This window comes from Larus michahellis, chromosome 3 (assembly GCF_964199755.1).
Source record: "Larus michahellis chromosome 3, bLarMic1.1, whole genome shotgun sequence".
NCBI classification, from domain to species: Eukaryota; Metazoa; Chordata; class Aves; order Charadriiformes; family Laridae; genus Larus; species Larus michahellis.
Window position 1 is genome coordinate 104,153,645 of NC_133898.1, and position 19,135 is coordinate 104,172,779.

At 42.2% G+C, this 19,135-nt stretch overlaps 1 protein-coding gene and 1 long non-coding RNA gene across 23 annotated transcripts in view; one reads left to right on the top strand and one right to left on the bottom strand.

Annotated features, from left to right (window-relative positions):
• The window catches only part of DST (dystonin), a 312,504-nt gene that overhangs the window by 23,951 nt on the left and 269,418 nt on the right, over window positions 1–19,135 (top strand). For 14 of the 22 annotated variants that reach the window (XM_074581579.1, XM_074581580.1, XM_074581578.1 and 11 more), the window contains exon 4: window positions 8,785–8,992. In XM_074581579.1, the coding sequence (XP_074437680.1) occupies window positions 8,785–8,992 (208 nt within the window). Of the gene's footprint in view, window positions 1–8,784; window positions 8,993–10,200; window positions 10,605–19,135 lie in introns of those variants that run through there. The other 8 variants (XM_074581562.1, XM_074581575.1, XM_074581577.1 and 5 more) reach the window with 2 other exon arrangements.
• LOC141741258 (uncharacterized) lies at window positions 5,941–8,943 on the bottom strand. The gene is made up of 3 exons (XR_012586333.1): window positions 8,806–8,943; window positions 7,134–7,237; window positions 5,941–5,962 (listed from the first exon to the last, which is right to left on the bottom strand). It is a non-coding gene; the product is annotated as an uncharacterized LOC141741258 (long non-coding RNA).

The window sequence follows — 19,135 nt, forward strand, 5'->3', positions numbered from 1 at the left end:
ATTAGATGGAAAGATTAGTTTTGCCTCCGTACCTCCAGGCTGGAAGGATCCTGTTCAGCTCCTCGGTGGGAATGGTAGGTGTCCTGAGAGCAAAGGTAAGAACTGCGAAGGTGGAATTTTCTTGGTCAGTCCATGATGATGCTGGGGTATTGGCCCGGCAGCTGTAAGACCCCTGAAAGTCTTTGTTTAGTGGGTGTCTGAAGGGATTTTAGTTGATAAATTGAAGATATTTTAATTGATAAATTCAAACATGGCTTTTTAAAAATAAAAATCTCGTAAAATCACATTGGTAGTCACCTGGGCCCTAGGAATAGCTAAATCAAACTTTTTATCTTTGCAAAGAAGTACTACTAGCAGATGAGGAGGATTAAAAGAAGTTGACTTGCTTAGCTCAACAAAACCAAAAAAGGCTGAGAGGAGGTACAATACAGGCTATGAATGCATCGGGGAAGCAAAAAAGGTATTTAAGGAAATGAACGCTGTTGTCACAAAAACCAAAAGACCAGGAATAAGTTTCAGGTGGCAACTAGAGGAAGATTACTTGTAAACAAGACAGCAGTAGGTTCTGGAGCAGCTTTCGCATCAGAGCAGTGAGATCACAGGGATAGCAGATGATATTTATATCTCAAAGCCTTATCGCTCTGACAAATGTAGACAGATTTTTAACAAAGTTGGCAAAAGGCCTATGTCTAGCTTAAAGGATATTCATATTTGAAGTATCCATCCCAAAGCCTAGAGTCTTCTCAAAAAAGATTACTGGGATATTTTTTTAGTGTTGACGAATAACTACTGGATATTTTCATCATCTAGCTCTCAGGCTTCTCAGTCAGCTTTTGACTAAAAATTTTCAAGAAACTTCAACCTTGGGAAGGGAATATTTTCAACCAAACATAAGATAAGGCAACTTAAAATGGATTTTATAAGAGAAAACAATCTGATAATTTAATTATTAACAGTATTACTGGTGTCGTGTAATTATAAGAACCTGTATTTTCAAATAGTTAAATGTTGATTGATTGCTGGATCAAGTCTTGAAACTTTGTTTTAAAACATGGGATTGAAACAGTTTGAAAAAAAATGAATGTTTGTAAGGAGGGAAACTTAGGAGTCAGGAATGTTAACAGTTGTTACTAAAAGCAGAATATCAATACCACTGTTTTAGATTTTCATTCAGTCATTTTAAAAAAATCTTCCAAGTCCTCCTTTTATTTTTTTCTTGAAAATAATCTGTGCCCATCAGAAATTCAAAAGCTACTTAGAACTCAGAACTTTAATTTGCTCTTTGCTGTCCAGAGTGTTTGCATACTCTGATATACCTTTTATGGCAGGAGTAATTTGGTTTGCTATTAAAACATAGGTATAATAGAATACAATCTACAATGAGATGTTCAGAAGGCTGAGGAAAGTATTTGAAGCTAGATGTTTTCTTATTCCAGATTCTTCCTCTGTTACATGGTTGGCCTTGTAGGCGTAGGAAGCAGGTAAAACTCTGTGTGCCTTCTTCAAACCTTAATTTTCTGTCACGTTATTTTCTTTTGTGTCTGGCAGACTAGGGGGATCTGAATGGATGCAAGATAGCTGCAATTAAAAATTAATACAAAATTTATTTTTAGGTAATAGGAAGGGTTTTTTTGCAAGAGTTATATACAGCAATCATCTAAGGTATATACATTTATTTCGCAGAAATAATTCATGATTTTAAGACGATGAAATCCTGACATTTTAGGTATTGATATCTATGAAATGTTAATTTTGAAACAAGGTAATGATAATTATAATGGAAGTAGCACCTTGCTGATGGTTTTAGCATAAAACTCAACTAAAATACCTATTCCACATGCTGTAGCTTTCCAGATACTCACAGCTCAAAATACTATCTTCCCATCTGCAAAACCTTCAGTACCTTTCTGTCGGCTTCTATAATGTAGGTAAGCTATTTCAAGATTAAATCCTGCAATTCATATTGAAAAGCTAAATAGGTGAGGAGTAAAGGAATGGATTAAATGTGTTATAGATCATGGTTGTCATGTTGATGATATTATTAATTTTCAAGTGACATTCAAAAAGAATACACATTTTTGTTAGCGCAGTTTTACTAAGTAGCTTTTCAAGAGGACTGATGGCTTTGGCACAGTATGGCTAGTTAAGCTGAATGTTATCTGGCCCCACTTACATGCAGGTCTTGGTTACACTGATTGAAGTATGCCTTGCTTTTCAATTTATTCATTTGAAAAAGAAAAAAGGGCAAGCATGTTTTCTTTGCACAGCAACATACTTTAAATGCACCATCAGGGAACTTTCTGCCTTACTTTCCTCTTTATGATGGCCATCTTCCTTGGTGGAAGTTGCTGAGATCTGTGGAGATTATCTTGACAGTATCTGATCCTGCAGCTCATCTCACAGTTAACGGAGTTACAAATGTGGAGCATCTCTTAACTTTCTGCTCCTGGGAGAGATCACTGATACTTGAAGGAAATGAAACAGAAACTCTACTTGCTGTAGAGTAATATTCACTAATTTACTCTTTTAGCTACTAGAAGATAGTATCACTTCAGACCAATAAGTAGTTTAAATTTGGTCCGTCTGTGCAGAAGTAGTAAGCAAGCTGGATTGTGGTTTCTGTTGCCTCCATTGCACATGTCTCATCCAGGGACTACTTCAATATTTTACCCAATTACTAAATGAAGCAGGATTTATAAGCAGTCATCGGAGCAGGGATCAGAGCCCAGCACTTCATTCTCCCCAGACAGAGCCTGGCATGTTCCAATGCAGAGTGCTACGCTCCCTCTTCCGCATTCCACACCAAGAAATCTTGAACTCTAGCTGTACCACTTCCACAAACAGGAGGTTGTTGCAGAATAGTCTCCAGGCTGTCTGCTGGAAAATGAGGGTTTAAGCCTAGCTTTCCAGCTTCTTAAGACAATAAGGAAAAGGCAAACAGCTGCTTAACTTATTTTATGGTTCAAAAGAAACTAGTGATCTCTGTTGTTATGAAAGGATGACTGAGGACCAATTTCAGGAGACGGCTTGGGGGTGTCTTATGTCCCTGAAGAATGAGATGTTGCATCATCCTGAGTGACCAGGTTTTTCTGACTACTTAGTTCCTACCAAAAACTCAATTTTGCATCATGTCAGTTTTAGATGTGCAAGTAGATGGTTATCCAGTAAACATAGTTTGATGTTACAAAACTGTATTGCAGTGTCCAAGTACATTTGTGGATCTAGCCCTTTATCCATTTTGAATTTCATGTCCTCAAATAATCTACCTCTTTCATGAAACTTGCCTCTGTAAGGTTATTTTCAAAGTCGGGGAAAGGTAGAGATTGAGCATCAAGAAAAGATTTCCTTTTGAAAGCCTATGAAAGTATCAGAATTTCCTTGTATAAATACAAACACAGGCTCAAAATGCATTTGCTGAAATAAACACGGAATGCTTATTTCCATCTTCTCCTACCTTTAGAAAGAAAGAATGTAAATTCTCTCTACAAAGCAATAATGTGATGTTTGAAAAGCCTAACTGTTTACAAAGTTAGTTTAACATAGAGTGAGACCATTGATGCTCAGGACTTTCAGATTTAGTGTGTTTGACTTCCAGCTTTCTGCTTATTGCTTTATAACATTAAATACAAACCCAGAAACTCTGTAGTTTTGTTTGTATATCCTGGCAATGTAGGCACTTTCAAGTATGGATGTCCTCTTAAACGACTGGCATAGAACCAGAGAAAAAAATTCATTTAATATGGCTGCACCTCCACTGGAGGATTTTTTTTTTTAATTTAAGCTTAGCCTAGTTGGTTTTACATTGCCCTTGTTTGTGCTTTCATTTTGTGTATCTTTTTTGAATTTTGATAATTTCTGACAACATGCAGTCCCAAGGGACTTGCATAGCCTGATTACATACATTGGATGTTTTGTATTCTGCATTGCATTATCATCTAATCAGGTTAAAGCGGTAAAGATTTACTAATGGGAACATTCAATTGCCCTAGATTTTGTCTTAAATTTATTAAGTTATTTTACTTTAAAAGTTGATCCACTTTAATATCATTCAATCTGGGATGTTAAAGGACAAAAATAGCCTGCTACATTCAATTAATAGTCTAAATTATTCTAAATTAGGAAGATTTCTGTTGAAACACGCTCAGTAAAACCATGATTCAAACACTTCATTTCTGTTCAGATTTGTTCATTCTGAGCAATGAACATAATGAAAGAAAAGCAAGTGTATTCCAGGAATTCTGAGGTAGTTTAGTATAAGTGAAATATAAATAACTCACAACTAAACTGAAAATTAAATTTCAGTCAATGTTGACCTGTACTTCCCAACAGCTTTCAAAAACCAACGTGAAAGAACTCAACTGCAGCAGAAAATTTTCTCAAAGATAAGATGTGAAAGTACAAGATATTTGATAAGAATTCAGTTGGCCAGCACAACCTCCGATGTGTCATAAAGTCAGGGAATTTTTGCAATAAGACGATAATTCGGTACCAGCCTCTCGGCAACTTTTGCCAGCTGGATTGCTTGACCAAGCTTAAAAGCTGACCTCTGCTAATGCTTCTGTCTCGAGGAATGACAGTGCAAAACCCACTGGTGTTCTTGAGGTATCAGATGCTATTTAGGGGTGTCTTATCTGATATATGGTGGTGTGTGTTACCTTATACTGTTTTCCAGCTACCCGTCTTCCATCTACTTTCCACCTGATCTGCAGTGCCCCACCATGACAAACAGTCCTTCTTTCCCTCCTCAAAGGAAATCATGCTTTGGTACTTGGCCAAATCCCTCTTACAAGAAATATACTGAATACTTCTTTGAAATCATCCCCATTACTGGAAACCAGCTCGCTTTTATAGCAAAATAGCAAGTCTGACTCTCAGGCGGCTGCTGCAAATCACCTGATTGCAGAGAAAACCCTAGACATGGGCAGAAATCAGTTTTGCTCTCATAAATGCCTGTCCCGAGCACTTTGCTTCCCGAGACACAGCAGTGAGGACTCTGTGTGCAGTTTGCACCCCCCTGTGGTACTGACGGTGAAATGATGCATTAAATTTAATCCTGTACTTTGAATGCAGAAAAAACTCTTAGATTTGCTTATGTATGACCAACAGGCTTCAGTGCACAAGCTGTTATATGCATAACTGCCTGCAAATGCAACAGTTCCCACTGATTGACAATAGAGACTACAGTTAGTCTTTAGGCTAATGAGCAGAAGGAATGCATAATCGGAGGCATAGAATAAGCAGCTATAGCTTATATATATATATATATAGCATCTTATATATATATAGCATCTTATATATATATATATATATAGCATCTGGGCTGTGACCTTGCAGGCCTTCAAGCTAAGAAGGGTCAAGCCCTGACCCTTGCTAAGTCCCAGAGTAGGCTAAGTAAGGACATGTCTAATCAATATTTTAGTGGATATAAAAGACACTTCACTCGCATAACCCAAAAAAGTGTTGTGTATTATTAACAGTATGTTTTTCACTGGCATACAGCAATGTGCTTTATAGAAAGATAACAGAAGTGCCTTACATATTTTGATTTTAATAGAATATAACCAATCTTTTTTTCACATGCTGTCCAAATTGTCCAGGAATCCTTTCCAGGATAGTACAGATGTTCTGCATTATTTTGTATTTTTTAAACTCGTTACTATGTTGCTGTAATCATGGACTTATTTGGGACTTACAGCTATGGCATGGAAAACGTGTTTGCTAGAAACTAACAATCCGGTGGGATGAGAGGTAAGCATGTTGTGAACAGTGGCTATGCAAAAAGAGAACAATTATGGAGTTCTTATCAAATCTATTAATTTACTCAAGCAAAGCAAAGCAGTTAAGTTCCATTATAAACATCTTTGGAATAGCAAAGTTGAGATACTTAAAAATACTTACGTGCTTAATAGCTCTGTGTACACATTACTCAGAAGTTATCTCCACGCTGAATAAAAAAAGTAGACTGTAATCAAGTTAGAAGCTGGCATTTCTTAGATGCGAGTTTGCTAGATTTTGCTACTGTGAAAAATTCCTTTTGGAGCTTCCTGCCTTGTTCTGAAAATGTGATAACATGATTCCTGAAGAGTCAGTAACCTGAAGTGGGTTTTGTTTATTCATTTTGTTAATGCATGCATTAAGTAGGGTAGAAAAACAACTTAGAAGAGGATGGCTAGTTGTAATACACATAGATACCAAAGATTGCTCTACCACTGCCTGTTCAGTTTGCTTTCTCAGGCATATGGGAGTGGGGTCTTCTCACATAGCTTGTCTTCCAGTATTGTAGCACAGCTGACCAGAAGGGCAGTCTCCTTTTTCTGAAAATCGACATCTCAATAGTGAAAATGGAGAATATATTCAGTGGTGTATATGGAACGATCACACAACAGTGCTTTTGGTTTCTAAGGGTAGGAGGAGGTATAGGAGGAGTTATTATAAAGAATAAGAATGGGCTGTTAAGGCCTCTTTTGAGAAAAGGCTAAATCCTACTGGATAAAAATTACAAACTACTTTCAAAGATAAATCTGAGAGTTGAGAGATCTTTTCTTCAAAGCTTCACTAACAACTGCTATTGTACTTTGTCCTTGCATATTCCAAGCTGCTACATAAATATTAACAAAATATCACTATAGCACCCTCACAACACTGTGGCTGGGCTCTTTCTAGTTTTCGTATTATAAGCTAGAAATGAAGAAGGTGAAGAAATGGAAAGGCAAAATCTGTCTCTGTGGGTCTGTGTGATCCAAAGATACTGAGGCTTGCTGAGCAACCAATAGAAGATACAGGCCTGAAGCAGGATGTTCAGAGCTGGGATTAAAGGGAACACTTTCGCTTTTGTGGTAAAATCTGGATTTAAGGACAGGCCATAATAAACCTAATCCCTGACTAAGCACATCAGCACCCCTATTAGCCCCACCTGGTACAGCAAAGTGCTCTCCATGCCCTGCAGCAAGCTATGCACTTCCAGCTCCCATCAGAAAGACACCTGGCTGTGACCATCCTGCTCTATAAGATCCTATGGAGAGTTTTAGTTTATTATATAAACTGGCAGCAAAATATTCCCAGCACCAGAGCTAATTACGACAGCAATCAGAGCTGAGATCACACATCTCATGTTTCTGTTTTTCCGCACTTACCTCTTGCTCTCTCTGCGTTGCAATACAGCGAACAAGAATTCAGTTAATTGGTTTTATGTATTCATTCCCTCCCTCTCTTCCCATCTGAACTTCACCATGAAGTACTGCAGAAGGAGAAAAGAGGATTGGGATAGAAGTGAAGGAGGTCAGGAGGAGCAACCACTAATAAGACATGCTTTCTTATTTAGCCAATTATTTAACTGTATGTTATTGGCAGTTTCATACATAGTATATAGTGCCTCACATTGTTATTCTGGATTATGTGGGTTTTGTGCTTTAAAAAGGGTAAAATACTCCCCAATGTAATAATGATGATTCACTTGTCCACCCCATGAGAACCAACAGTAAAATGGTTCCGACAGAACCAATAAATTTTATCAGATCTCAGTCACAGTACAAATTTCTTCTGTAAGTAAAGACACATTTTAAGCCCCTCTTTAAAAAAAAAAAAAAAAAAAAAAAGGAGCTACAAAATAAGCCTAAAATAATAGCTGTTGTAGTGTCAAAAAATATGGAATCTAGATGGGCTGAATGAGGGCTCTCTGCAAAACGAAGTATACACCTCTCCGAACTGAGAACAGCATACCCCTAAAAATTAACGTCATACCTGGACCAGCATCAGGTTACGGTAGCTCCCACATGAAATCACAAATCAAACACATCGTTTTCTAGTCAGGTGCCCTGGAGAAACCACAAGCCTCTCCAATCAGAAAATGCGGAGGGAGAGAAATAGCACCTCTGCCCCATCGTGTCACGATAACCTGCGTATAACGTATCTTAAATTCTCAACATGGTGTTGAAATGTTATCGTTCAGACATCTGCATTTCCCACTTCACCCTGACCAGGGAAGCCAGAAATGGCAGCAGCCCCATCCCTGCACTGCATCAGCGCTTATTTACGTTTCTGGAAGTGCGCTTTTTTTTGGGGTAGCTGGGAAGCCTGAACGTGGATACGGTCTATAAGCCGACATCAGCCGTTTGTCTGACGATGCCGTCTCGGCAAAGCGTGACCCAAAGCTGCCTGTCACGCCCCGCTATCCCAAAGGACTGCTCTGAGAAATCCTGTTTCCCTTTCCCCTTCCCCATCCCCTTCCCTCCCTCGCCGCGGGGCTGTTCTGGCAAAGCGGGGCGGTAACAAAGAGCCCGGCGTGGGCCGTCCGCGGGCGTGGGTCTTTCCCCAGAGACGGATTTACACGAACGATCTCGCCAGCAGCAGCTCGGCGATGGCAAATCTTTCCCTCCTCCTGGCGGGGGAGCCAAACGCTATCGATTTGTAGCCCGGAAGGTTTTTTTTTTTCCGCTTGTTGTTGCTGCTGCTGGGTTTATTGTTGGGGAAGGGGGAGGCTCATTTGCGAGCTGGTTGCCCAGCCGCCGGCCGCGGCTCTCCCCACGCATCCCTCCAAATGCATTCCCACTAGAGACTGGCTGTTTTTTGGGAGGATTACCCTCGGTGCTCGGCACACCTCTCCTTCTTCCCTCCTCCTCCCCAAATTCACAGCAATGGTAAGCGGCGTCCCTCTCCCCTAACCTCCTTTTCCCGTGAGATGCTTTTCCACGCCACGCGGGGCGGGTACTCGCCGGTGCTACCGGAGGCCCCGCGTCCCGACCGGCTCCCCGCGCACTCTGACCGTCTGTCTGTCTCCCCGTGCAGAGCTCCGGCAACGCGTCCTACCGATGCTCCATGTCGTCCTCCGCCGATCTCTCCGACGAGGAGGACTTCAGCCAGAGGTCGGGGACGGTGTCGCCGGCGCCGGGGGACACGCTGCCCTGGAACCTGCCCAAACACGAACGGTCCAAGCGGAAGATCCAGGGCGGCTCGGTGCTGGACCCTGCCGACAGGGCCGTGGTGCGCATCGCCGGTAAGGCGCGGCCGGGGGCTGACGGGGCGGGCGGCCGGGGGGCAGAGGGATCCCCCCTCCCTCGCTTTTCTGAGCGCGGACCCTCCGGGAGGTGACTAAGCTCTTGGCTGCGTTTTCCGGCCGGGTGAATTGATGCGTGAGGGGAAGCGAGCTGAAAAAGGCGCAGGTGCGCCCATTAAACTTTCATGGGAAAACGCATTAGCGGTGCGGGGGCCGCAGCAGCGGCCTCGGCCGTGTCAGCCGGTGCCGGCGTTTTGGCCGGGAGGCCGCGGGAGCAGCCCACCTCCTCGGGTGGGAGCGGGGAGAGGCGGCGGCCGGTGCTGCCCCACGGTGTGTGCAGGGCGAGGCGCCGGTTCTTTGTCCGTGCGGGGCAGGGGCCGCGCTCGGAGGGGATGGGGACCGGGACCGGTGTGCCGGAGGCGCGGGCGGGCGCTGGTCTGCCGCCCGGCCGCAAATGATGTCGAAAATAGGGCGGAGGTCTGCTGCTCCCCGGCGAAAGCTGGAAACCGCCTGTAAACGAATCCTAGGAAGATGCGGCGGACCTCGGTGCTCCCCGGGGACGCCGCTGTTGCTCCCCCCCCTCCTTTGTGTGCGCCTCCGTGGGTGCCCTCCCGGGACACCATTTCCCAGGGTAGCGCATCTTAAGGGTGCTGCTGGGGGCAGCGGAGGGCGCGGTGGCAGCGCTTTGCGGGGCCCGGCTTTCGCCAGCCGCTCAACGCAGCCGCGGGGGGAGGCTACGGAGCCGGCCCGGCCCGGCCGCCCGTGGGGCTCACCGCCGCCCCCCGGAGGCGGGAAGCAGGGGCCCGGCGCCGGGCCGTGCCGGGGTCAGGGCAGGAGAGACCGCTCGGGGCGGGCCCGGCGCCGGGATCAGGGCCGGGAGGCGGCGGCGGGGCGCAGGCGCGGTGAGGACACCTGCGCCAGGGCCGGGGCCGCGCCTGCCCCCGCTCCGCTCCGCCCCGCCCCGCCCCGCCGCCGGCGCTGCGGGGGGTCCCGCGCTGGCTGGTTGCCAGCGGCGGCGGCTGCCCGCGGGGTCGCTGCCCGCCCCCCCGATCAGCGTCCGCCGTGCTCGGCCCCTTAGCGCCAGCGCCGCAGGGCGGCGGTGTCCCCGCCGGCCCCCCCGCCGGCCCCGTCTGTGCCGCGGCCGTCGTGTCCCCGCCCCGGCGGCCGCCACCCTCCTCGTCCCAGGGAAGGACGGGGAAGAAACACCAGGGGCGGGTGGGAGGTGGCTCGGGGGCAGAGCTCCCCGGCCCCGCAGGCGGTGCCTCGGCGATGGGGCTGGAGCTCGGGGGCTGCGGCGCGAGGCGGCGGCGGTGGATGCCGGGCTGGGGCCGCCCCCTCCGCGCTCCGAGGGGCGTCTACCGACACCCGAGCGGCCGGCGGGGGCGTTTCCTCGGCCGGGCTGGCAGCGCCCGTCTCTCCGCCCTCCCTCCCGTTAGCCGCTGGGTTTTTTTCTTGTGCCGTCCCCGCGGCTTCTGGCTGCCCGCAGCCGCGCAGGGAAGCGGGCAGGGCTAGCCCCCGGCCATGGCTGGCTACCTCTCCCCCGGCGCCTACTTCTACGCCGAGGAGCAGGAGTACCTGCAAGCCTATGAAGATGTCTTGGAGAGATACAAAGGTAGGGCAGCCCGCCCCGCCGCACTGCCGGGGCTGCCGCTTGCCCCCCCGGGCGTGGCGGCTGCGGGCTCGGGCGGCTCCGGCGCTGCGGGGTCCGCGGGGAGCAGCCGGGCCGGCGTGAGGGGTGACCGGCGGCCCCGGGTCCCTGCCTGGTGTCCGTCCGTCCGTCCGTCCGTCTGCGGGGACGGACGTCGGCGGCGCCTGCCATAAATAAATATACCGTCTGTCCCTCACCAGTGGGTGAAACGCACTCTCTTGTGTTTAAAAATGTATTTTTCGGGTGAAATGCAGTCACGGTCATGTACATCTCGGTGTGCGTTTGTCTTTAAAGCTTCAGTTTATGTTGACCTTTTTATTTTTATTTTTTTTTGTGGTCGGGCAAAGAGTGATCTTGGTTCATGTAGCACCTGAGTTTTTTCATCGAATATTGGAAAATAAGGAAAAAAGGCATTTAGCGTAACAAAGATGCATACAGCTAAATTTATCTTGCTAGAAATGCAAATTACATTGCTTTCTTAAATTCGTCAGAATGGAAGACGTGGCTTGAGAGACATGATTCATTACTGTTTTTCAGTAGATTCACTGATACTAAATCTGAAAATGCTTATCAAAAATGTTACGGCTCTGATTTTAATTCAAGTAAAAAAGGGATTCAGTTAAATGTTCTGATTGAATCTTCATCTCAGAAATAGTTTTTACAGCATGTCACAGCATATGTTGACATTTGCAGCACTGAATCCTTTTGTAATGTTTGGGAAAAGGATGGCTTAGATTTTATACCTGAAATTTTTCAGCCGTATGTTTTAAGTCTGTTCTGAAGGTTGTGGTTAAATGGTTTCCACTGATGGGAATGGGAGTGGCATAGCTTAAGACAGCTTGATTTGAAGATACTGATAGTTGGCCTTTTTTAATTTGGGTTGATAGTGATAATATTTTGAAAAATAAACCCTCTACAGATGGTTATTTTGACATGAGAACTTTTCAGGTCCGAGTCTAGTTTATACCTGTGTCACTGGCAGTTTCATGTGTCATTAGCAGTATTGACTAATGACTCCTTTGTGTCTGTTGTCCATTGTGTCAATGCAGCTATGGAGCATGTGGACTATTTCTGTGCTGAAATGCATTAGTGCATTTTAGTTAAGAAATAATTATGGTTTGTGATAGGTCATCTTCAAAAGCACATCTCTATTCCATTCTCTCCTGTCTTTTTAAGTCATCAATTACTTTATATGTAGCCGAAATGATTTTTGGAAAATTTTAAAGCAAGTAGATTGTTTACTTTTTAAATTAAAAAAAAAAAACACACTGAGAAAACTTGTTTTTCTGTTCTGGTGCTAATCCAAAGCACTGTGATTCTGCTTTAGATTACCTTTGATTTGCTGCTAGAGTTAGGTTTAATAAGATTCATTCTCATACCAGTTTGTCTACTTGCTTAAAAATCTGGGAAAGATATTAGGCCTAATTTCCCCTATTTCAGTGAGAGCTTTATTGGTATCAGGGCTGGAAGGTTTGTTTTTTAAGTGTTGGGGGACAAAGGGATTTTAATAAAAATAAATTCCTAAAACTAATTAACATCTGTATTAGAAATAAAGCACATTCTGGAAATATTTGAGTGTATATCATATTATGGAGGTAACATCGGGTCCTTTCACATGCTATTTTCAGTGACAGTCCAATTGTGAAATTATTTGGGAGGATCCAATTTCTGTTGTCTTAGTTTTTAGCGTCATACTCAGTATATCAGTACGCTGTGTTTTGCTGCTCGAGGTATACTTTATTCAGCCATTGTGAGCAAAGGTAAAGATTCAGACTTGTTTTAATTAAGATATATTGGAAACCTGGAAAACACATTATTTTTTAAAATGTGTTTTCAAGCCGGTCATGATTTCCCATCCGAGTCCCAGTAGTATGACTTCACTACAGTGATTGTTGTTCTGATGACTTGCTATGGGAGCTGATCTAATCAGAAAAGAATTGCTACAATATAGGCTTTGAAGAGGGAGTGCCATTTCTCTGAATTTCTCAGTTTCGTAAACACTGCCTTTAGTAATTTTTTTAATCAAATGCAAACCACGTTGACTTTATATTTTTAAGGCGAGCTGCAATCAATAATTGTAATGCCAATAGTTCTTTTTTTCCTTTCTACAGTTTGCAGAACGCTCTCGTATTCATTTAGGGCATTATCAGGGAGCCAAATTATCTATGCCCCAGCTGTTGAGTACTGTAACTAGCAGAGTCAGCTGTACGAAATTCATTGCCTGTCTTGGAAGGCTTGGGATCATATGATGCCGCATCATTAAGACATTTGGGCCATTTGATTTAGAAAGAGAAAAGCAGCCCATTTTAAATGTGGAAAAGTGAAATTTTACTCTTTGTCCGTTTCTGCAGCCAAAGTAGGCTGTGGATCTTGAAGACCGTGCACTAGCGAGTACCTTGTTGCTTTAACAGTTAAAACCAGGATATTTGTATGTCTCCAAATTCTGTCTGCTGACCGTGTCTCTGGCTGTGACAGCAAATAATTAGGCAACTGTTTGCTAAATCTGTGATGGCACGGAAGAGCTGTTTGCTGTGGGAGAAGAGTGGTGGTTTCTGATTCTTGGTCAGCTCAGTTGCTGGCTGTCATATTTTTTTTTCTTGGTTCATGTAGTAATTCATTGGCAGTATTTCTAAAGCATTTTGGTGGAGGAGAAAAAGTCACGTTATCTCAGATGATTTAGAAATCTTGTTCAATCAAGCTACTTACTCAAGGGGAAAAAAATGCTTCTTTGTTGCTAGCACCTCTAGGAATTCAAAGGCAAAGCCTCTATTGTGATAGTGGCAATAAAATGCCCAGTATATTTTATCTGAAACATTTGATGTATTTCACATCTTGTTTGTGACTGAATAGGAAGATGAGAAATTGTACAAATACTTGTTAATATAACTAACAGTTCAGCTTTATCTCAAAAACTGTATTTGAGTTCTCTAGAAGGTTGTAAAGAACTTAAAAAAAATTAGTCTTTCTGCTTTGTAAGTTATCACAGTGTTGCCTGGGAACAAAAATTAATAAAATTATTGTTAGCTGCAGCCTTCTTGGTAACTAAGAAAATGTCCCATAGTATTTCATATACATTTAATTTTTAAAATATTAATGCCATCTCTGTCAGATGGCATAGGTATGCATTGTTCCATACCAACAGGATTTGAGTATTAAATATTTGAAGATTGCCATTTTAAGCTCTAACTGCATGCATTCATTAGATTTACTCTGGTATAAATCTTCAGTAGTACACCAAGAATCAAGACTTGCATATGTGATCCCTGTGAAATTGTATAGTTCACTTCAGGTAAAACTCTTCCATATTTTTCGGTTCAGCAAGTAAATTTATTTAAATACCAATTGCAACAACCTTCTTTCTGCAAGATTTTGAACAATTATGTAACAAAGTTGCCTCCCTTTGACATCATTATTGAAATGGGCGCATCTGTTAATGATTGTATGCTGTCTCTGAAAAAGAGCTAATTCTTAGCATTGAGTAAATCACAGTTATTCAAGAACGTTCTTAACAATCATGTAAGCTATAAAAGCTTAAAATATATAGGGTTATCTGGCCCGTGCAGACCTTTTAGTGCTGTAGATTGTGGCTCTGTAAGAAGCAGATGTATTAGAAAATTCAGCTTGACGTGACTGCCCATGAAAAATACAGCCTTGATATTCAGGGACTTGACTAAATTGCTGTCAGGGATAGGAAAGGTACCACATAAATGTTTTCTTTGGATTGGATGCTTGATTGCTGCTTCCTTAGGGTACTTTGGGCTCACTGAATGGCCTCTGTCTGTGTAGGAAGGAGGGGAAGGTCTGGGACTGGGGATAGCAAAACTCAGGTTGGGTTGTTTAAACTTTGGTACATTCTGTTTCGCTATTGGCATTTTTCTCTTGCTTTAGAAAGATCTGTAATGCTACACATTCAGCTGAAGCACCACAAACAGTTCTCTTTCTGTATTCTGAGAAACAAAGACGCTGGAGATGGATGAGCGCTAGCAGGTCATCTGCTGCGTTTTGTTGCCTGTGTAGGGTTCAGAGGTAATGTAATTTGTCCTAGTGATTGATGGAGGGTAGCGTCAAGTAAAGCTGTTCTGATATTGTTTGGGTACAGTTTTTGAATTAAGATTAAAAAAAATTCAATAGATGCCTGTCATCCAGCTCCTTTGAGCTGACTTCAGGAAGGGACCATTCGCTCAGAATGGTTTTAGTACGTCTGAAAACAAAGCTGCTGCTGCATTTTAGGAATTTGTACGCTCCTAAATGTGTTTGGTATCAGACTTAGTCCGGGGATGTTGTTCTTCAGAGATGGCTTCATAGAGCAAACAGAGGAGGGGCCATGGCAGATGCTGCTGGCTCTTGTGAATTTCTGAATTTCCTTGTTTATACTCTGAACTTGGGGGTCTGAACTTACAGCCTGCAGAAATCCTGCTCGTCTGGGCTCTTGGCTGTGAACTAATCAGATCTCCTGCTTCAGGGCTTCTGATTTTGAACTCAGAAAGAAATACTGGTGCGAGTAATTGATTAGGTGCTTTTAATTTGTTTTCCTTCTCCTTGGCATAACAAAAACTGGTGGCATATAGGTATTAGTTTTGCAGGGTGTATAAGGAATTTCCACCTTGCACGGTTTTCTTCCACCTCTTTTCATGAGCTGGTAGTTTCTAGCCTTGGGATTGATCACTTTTTTTGTTCAAATAGGACAGGGTTTTTTGCTCTCTAGTGAAGGGTATGTGTGGGTTATCCAGATGCACGCCACCTTATCCTTTCTTTGCCATCATGCAAGTCTTCAGCATGATGATACTGTCATTTCCCCTGTTCCTAGCATGTTTCCTACATCAGGTTAGCCTCCCGGGAATGGAGGATTTTAGCCAAGAGAAAGTGCCTTCAATTAGGGATGGAAATGTAGGGCATTTCTGCTGTATGAAGTCAAATAAAATTAATGGACACCTTGGGCCATGTAAAAATGTAAAACCTGCAGTTTTACTCTTTCAGCATTCCTCCATCTTTAAGCAGAAAGTTCTCACTTTCAAATTTCTTGGAGATGGGACTTTTCAGTGCATTTCATCCTAAATATGAACCAAATCTTGCTGGTTTGCCTTGTATGAACGCCTCACTTGAGCTAAGTTGAAATGATCTTTTTTTTTTTTGTTGGAATAAAATAGTAAGAACCTGAATGTTAGCCAATTCAGCGAGTTTTTTTTTACGTGTAAGTCGTCGAGATTTGGGCAGCAGTTTCTGAAGCTGAGTTTGATGGTAAATATAGGCTCCAGGCTTTAACAGATACCTGTTTGGATGACTAAGGCAGGCAGAATTTGTCCATCAATTCAAATATCGTTGGTATGTGAATTGGGGCAGAGATCAAAGGTCTTTTTCATTGCTTTTATGGTACTTCCTGATTCTCATTGAGTCAGCAACATCTTTTAAATGGAGCTCACAGGAATATTCCATAATTCCTTTTTTAATGGCCAAAACTGGGGGTGGTGAAGTATGGGGCGAGGGGGGAAAGAAAAAAAAAAAAAAGAAAATAACCTTCAGTCATCATTGTGTTAAAAGGCTTGTTTTGGTACAGTTTATAGTTTTCGTTGAGGTGTTTCCAATTGTTTGCTGTGATCTGTTTTCCTAATCGCTAATGATATTTTGCTTGAAACCCAGGTTATACTTTTTTTCCCTCTACACTGTTTAAAACATGCCTGGTTTGAGGAATTTATTCCATCATTTTGGTAGGACTTCAGCATGTAGTTGGAATTAAGTGCTCTGTAAAATAAAAATGGGCTTATTCACATGCTTAAAGTTAAGTGCAAGTATTTGATAAGTTCAGGCTTAAAGAATAAAGTTTTGTAAATGTCAAATATGAATGCAGCTTATTGCTGCATGCCTGAAATGTTTCCTGTAAAACATCATTAAAGCCGTTTAATTTAACAAAGCCTTGATTTTCTGTAGTGGGTGAAAATATTCATGTACTGAATGCTTTCTGTCAACCCAGCTTTCAAACAGGTGAAACAATGCTTACAAAGACACTTCAGTCTGTGGGTCAAATCCTGAAGAGCATGTTAATAGCTGGATCTTACAAGTTGATCTGCGTAGGCAGGCTCCGATGCTTTTGTGGGAATACACTGGCGTCACAAATTCAACCACGCAAGCCTCTTCCCAAGATTGGGGCCCAAGTAATAGCTCAGCCTTTAATAAGGCATATTCCTGCTGAAATCAGTCATCCTCTAGGGCATTTAATTTGGCCTTAACTGCATTAAAAGCAAGTTAGTGTGTTTCCGGATTTAGTTTCATTATACCTGGTGAATACGTAGTTTTGTTGTGGAGCATAATCTGTCAGCTCTCTGGATTTTGTACATTTTAAACAAACTGACAATAGCTGCAGATCTGTGAAAAGATGAAGATTCTAGGCAATATATTGAGGGTTAAATTCTGCACATTGCAATTACACAATTAGTGTAACTATTTCTGTAAGACAAGGAGGATTAGGCGTCTGATGGGCTTTTCAGTAGCATAGGCCAAAATCTGCTCTTGATTATAGCCACATGGCCCTTTTGAACTTGGCTTGCTTTGAAATCTATTTTCATTGTTCAGTTTTGTAGTTAATATGTGAAATTATAGTGTTTAATAATGTGTTCTACAATGCATATAAGTACAGATCGGCAATTAAGTGAAGTTCATACCCTAATTCTGTTGGAAAACTAAATTAGTTTGGCCTGAGATTCAGGTATCCAGCTATCTGACAGCTATGACACTTTGCACCACTTGGATCTAAAATTAGTAGAGCTCTTCTATACTGGGATTAGAGAGAAGCATATGTGTTTTAGTTCACAAAATGGGTAAAAATCTGACTCTTTATAGATCTTTTGTATGGATGTTTCAGGCAATTTACAGATGAGACTACAGGTGAACAGAGAAGTCCTCAAACGTCTTTTGCTTGATACTGAAATGGATATCCTCTCATCGTGCTTGGAGACTATTCTGCATGATCAGGTTACAGTCTGAGCATTCCTCATGTGACAAGGTCTTTTAGGCACAGTAGCAGCAGCATTAGAAAATACATGTGATCATTTGGACAGATGTTTTACAGTAATAATGGTAATAATAAAGCGTCCTGAGCAGTTCTAGCAAAAGAGCTTTTTCGAGAGAGGAATAGCATTTGCGATGCTGTGGTTTTTACTCAAACAAAACTGTTCATTTTGGTAGGATTCAGGAACTCAACTATTGATGTTTATAAATATTTAATGCTTTAAGTTACTTTGCCTTTAGATAAATTTTTAATCTAGAGATAAAGGATTTACAGTATGTCCTAGAAATTAGGAAATGACTTGAGCATTTGTCTGGAGAAGCCACTGCTATGTAGTCATCCATAACTTCTGGGAATAAGGTATTTTTGCTAAGATAATCCTGGTTTCAGGGTAGGATATTTTCAAAAGCACACATAGCAGTTTGGTAGCCTCAATGACTTTTAATTGAAATTAGGTGCTTTGTTGCTGTTTGTGCCTTGGAAATTCTCTCCCAGTGACAACACTTTGTTCGGTTTGTAACCTGATGCTGGAAACCACATTATAATGCCACGTATTACAGGTTAGTTCTGTATTTAAAACTCAGTTTTTGGAAGGTTTTGAATATGAAATCTTCTCTGGAGGAAAATTTAATTTTTAGAAGGAAAGTTGATTTCAGAGTTAAAAAGGACATTTTCGAACATACTGAAATTTTCTTTGTATTGCAGAGCAAATGTTTTTCTCAGGCTTTATAACTTCTACTCCCTTCATTGAATTTTTAACAAAACCATTGCTGAGAAACATTTGTTGTGGTTTTTGGGTAGGTTTTTGTTTTTCTGCTTTGCAGATAATTTTTGTTGACGTCCAGTTTACAGTAGAGTTGAAGCGGCATTTGGCTCAGTATCTCTTTAAAGGAGAGAAGACCAGACACAGATGAGCTACAGGAAGAAAGCCAAAGTTGATTAGGTCCCTTGATGAAATTACTTTATAATTTTACCAGGCTCAACAGGATACTTTTGCATTGTTCTGTTTCAATTTTTTAAAATAGAGCCCTTGTTAATAAAGTCCGTATGCTCCTTGTGAGGCCAGATCTAGCCTACCTCTGAGAATGTCACTCCAAATTCTAATTTTCTGCTTGTTTCTGTTGCAAATTGTATCAAATGAAATCAAATTGATTCATGTAAGCATTATATGTTTCTACTTAAATTGTACATGTATTTTTGCTTTCTCACGGATATGCATTTCCTTCAGATCTTGTATTACACTGAATTGGTCCAACTGTCCAACATCCTGTTTGCAGTGGGTTTACAGTAGCACTGAGCAGTTATCTTAGTTTGCATCATCAAACATTTTAAATCTGTTATAATCTAATTTATAAAGATAATGTTAGTGTCCTAGAAACAATACATGTTTATGCCTGGATATTTTTACTATCATACCGAAGCATTTTTTGGCTTTGGGAACCACATAATACTCAACGGAATGTAGAGAATTAAGTTTACACTGTGAATGCATGTG